General features: G+C 55.0%; 1 protein-coding gene across 1 annotated transcript; it reads left to right on the plus strand.

Annotated features, from left to right (window-relative positions):
• The first annotated feature begins 663 nt into the window (after positions 1–663).
• On the plus strand, positions 664–2,828 carry LOC109314835 (galanin receptor type 1-like). Its single transcript, XM_019542167.1, has one exon. It carries the CDS (start codon positions 685–687, stop codon positions 1,843–1,845), a length of 1,161 nt encoding a protein of 386 aa, XP_019397712.1. The 5' UTR covers positions 664–684; the 3' UTR covers positions 1,846–2,828.
• Positions 2,829–3,055: the final 227 nt, after the last annotated feature.

Consider the following 3,055-nt stretch of genomic DNA (forward strand, 5'->3'; position numbering starts at 1 on the left):
CAAGTATGCGCAGACTTCAGGTATCCCTAGGAGCGTCCGTGCATCTCACGAGGAGCGTGATCTGTACCCCGTGCTTTAGGCAACACGCCAGTCACTCTGCCAGAGCTGTTTGCCTCTAAAATGCTATAAATATGCCTATGTGACACTGCAGGGCAATGGACCGCTGCATGCCCACACCCTATATTTTCCCCACTGATGCGTGGGCCCATTTCTCAGTCAGTTCCTGACAGGCCAGCTGGAAATGTTTGCCTTCCCTTCCCCATAAGTTCACGAAAGCCGCTGAAGCCTCCCGCCGCGGCCCCGGGGAAAACGCACCCCGGTCAGGGAGACTCATAGCCCCGCCCCCGCCCCGCCCCGCGCCCGCGCCCGCGCGCGTATTGACCGAGCAATTAGCAAAGGGAAATATTGACCCTGGTAGGGTCTGCCCCTCCCCGCCGAGCCCTCCTTCCAGGCGCGGCAGGGAAGCTGCCTCGCCGGCTGCCCCTGTGCGAGCGCGGAGCGGCAATGAACCCGAGCCCGGCCGGCCCGCTCCCGGAGGCGCGCCGCGGCGTGCTGGCGGGCGCCGGAGCGGAGAACCGGTCGCTGCCGGGCGCCCGCAACGGGAGCCGGGAGCTGGACTGGCAGGAGCTGGAGAAGATGCTCTTCCTCTTCGCGAAGGAGCCCGTCACCATCAGCCTCACCGTCATGTACCTGCTCTCCTTCGCGGTGGGGTTCGCCGGGAACGCCATGTCCATCACGGTGCTCACCAGGAAGCGCGGCAGCGGGGCGCCCCGCCTGAGTGCCACCAGGAGCCTGCTGATCAACCTGGCCGTCTGCGACCTGATGGTGGTGTGTGTCTGCATGCCCATCACCGCCGGGAACTTGATATACAAGGCCTGGGTGTACGGAGACTTCCTGTGCAGGGCTGTGCCCTTCGTCCAGGCGGTGTCCGTCTCGGCCAGCGTGCTCAGCCTCACCGTCATCAGCGTGAACAGGTACTACAGCGTGCACAACCCTCTGAATGCCAGGTCCTTCTTCACCCGGAGGAAGATCCTCAGCACCATCCTGGTGGTGTGGGTCCTGTCCTCTGGGATCTGCATGCCCCTCATATTCATGAACAGACGGGACGAGATCGGGGTGGTGGAGGGACTGCCGCTGGTGGTCCCCATCTGCAGGGAGATATGGCCCCAGGAGAGACTCAAGCAAGCCTATAACTTCCTGCTCTTCTGTGCCCTCTATTGCCTGCCCGTGCTGTTCAACATGGTCATCTGCTTTCTGACCGTGCGCCGGCTGTGGAGCCGCGCCGGCCCGCTGAAGGAGTGCAATGCCCTGAACCGCTCCCTGCCAGCCTCCAGGCTGAAGATCCGCAGGAAGGTTGCCCAGATGGTCGTGGCCTTGGTCCTGCTGTTCGCCATCTCCTGGCTGCCCGTCTACATGATGGACATCTGGATTGATTTCAACATCCCCAAGTCACTGCAGGACGTGACTCCGTCTCCCTGGGTCTTGCAGCTCAGACCTTTTGCTCAGTGGCTCGGGCTCACCAACTCCAGCCTCAACCCCATATGCTATTGCTTCATCGGGAATCTCTACAGGTCAGCAAAGGAAATGAAAAGCAAATACCACCAAAGGATGATCTCTCTCTTTAACTTCTCCCTCTCTGAAGGGACCTCACCGTCTTCTGTCCCAGAGTTGCTCCCTTTCCAGAACTCCATGGGCTCATCAAGAAAAGAGCCAAGCCGCACCCCGGCAACTGGGGGCAAGTGGGGGCAGAGGGGCTCTGGCCCTATGAGCAAGTGTGAAACCCCGCTGGAGTCCTGCCAGCCTCCGTCTCTAAACGCTGTCCCTGGTGAGAAGACTTCCCTATAGCCCTCGTCAAGAAAAGCACCAACGAATGCATTCACCCTTCTCAAGAGGTGTAACAAACGCATCTGATGACTCTCCAGGTGCTTTTCTGAATCCGATATTTTAAAGGTGGGGAAGAAATCAAGTGATCTCATCACCACCAGCACCATCCCAAATACAGAAAGAAAAAAGGAAGAAAAATGCTGAGAAAAAGACATATTTAACTTCAGATGAACTTGCCAGGAAAAACAAGACAAATTATCTCTACTAGGGACAACTGGACACAACTCGTTGCACGGCCCCCTTGCGTGTTAAAAGCTTTCTGGTAACGTGCCAGTCAGATGGTCTCCTCCTGCAGCTCCATCTCAGGACGCTGCAGCCAACGGGCAGGTCTGATACATTAGCCATTGTGCAGTACTTTGACCACTTGCAGCTGCTCACCTGTGCTGATAAAGCCCAAATGGAACAAGCTCTCCTTTCTGCAAACAACATCCATTGTAGCCGCAAGCGCTAAAAGAAGCTGTAGGAACTAAGTGATAAAAACAGCGTTGGTGGAGAAGCTCGCACGCTCCGCCGTTTGAGACTTCACAGCCTGATGTAAACACACTGGCGTCCCATGCAGATAAATTCTCCTAAGATGAATTGTGCCAGAAATACTGAAGTAATCACTGCAGTTCACACCTGGACAAGAGAGAATGCAGCTTCAGAATCCCTCTGACAAGTATTACAGGAAAACAGGCTTTGGGCCATGGGGATATTTCCTACCTGTAAATTCAAGAATAGGTGTGGGATTTTGAAAAGGGGGCTGTGGTGGAGAGCTCACTGGTGTGGGGGATGTGAATGGTGGTGGAGAGTCACTATGCAGGGACCACGTCACTGCACCCTCCCCGTCCTCCCCCGGTTCACTGTTTTACGTTCCTGTTTGTGGTTTGGATGTCACTGGATTCCTGTTCACACGACTACACTCAAAGAGCCAGACCCCTCTCTGCTGTATCTATGTAATGTTGTGTCAATGGCATGTGAAAATAAAAGTAGGAAGTGTTTTATAGCCAATAATGGCAGAATCAAATAGTGTCGTGCTATTTTTATGGGGAGGAGAGATTCAAGTGTTTTATTTTCCTGGAGATGAAAAGCAGTTATTATCACCTTTCAGACAGCCTTTCATAAATAAAAAATGGCTATTACCGTATGATTCAAGGGCATGCTCAATTGGGGGGATCTTGTCGTGCTAAGC

Source organism: Crocodylus porosus, unplaced genomic scaffold (genome assembly GCF_001723895.1).
Source record: "Crocodylus porosus isolate Cpor-Errol unplaced genomic scaffold, CroPor_comp1, whole genome shotgun sequence".
Classification (NCBI taxonomy): Eukaryota; Metazoa; Chordata; order Crocodylia; family Crocodylidae; genus Crocodylus; species Crocodylus porosus.

Bases quoted from the DNA above. Each gene is read 5' to 3' on its own strand.
- LOC109314835 (XM_019542167.1), top strand. From the start codon at position 685: ATGTACCTGCTCTCCTTCGCGGTGGGGTTCGCCGGGAACGCCATGTCC.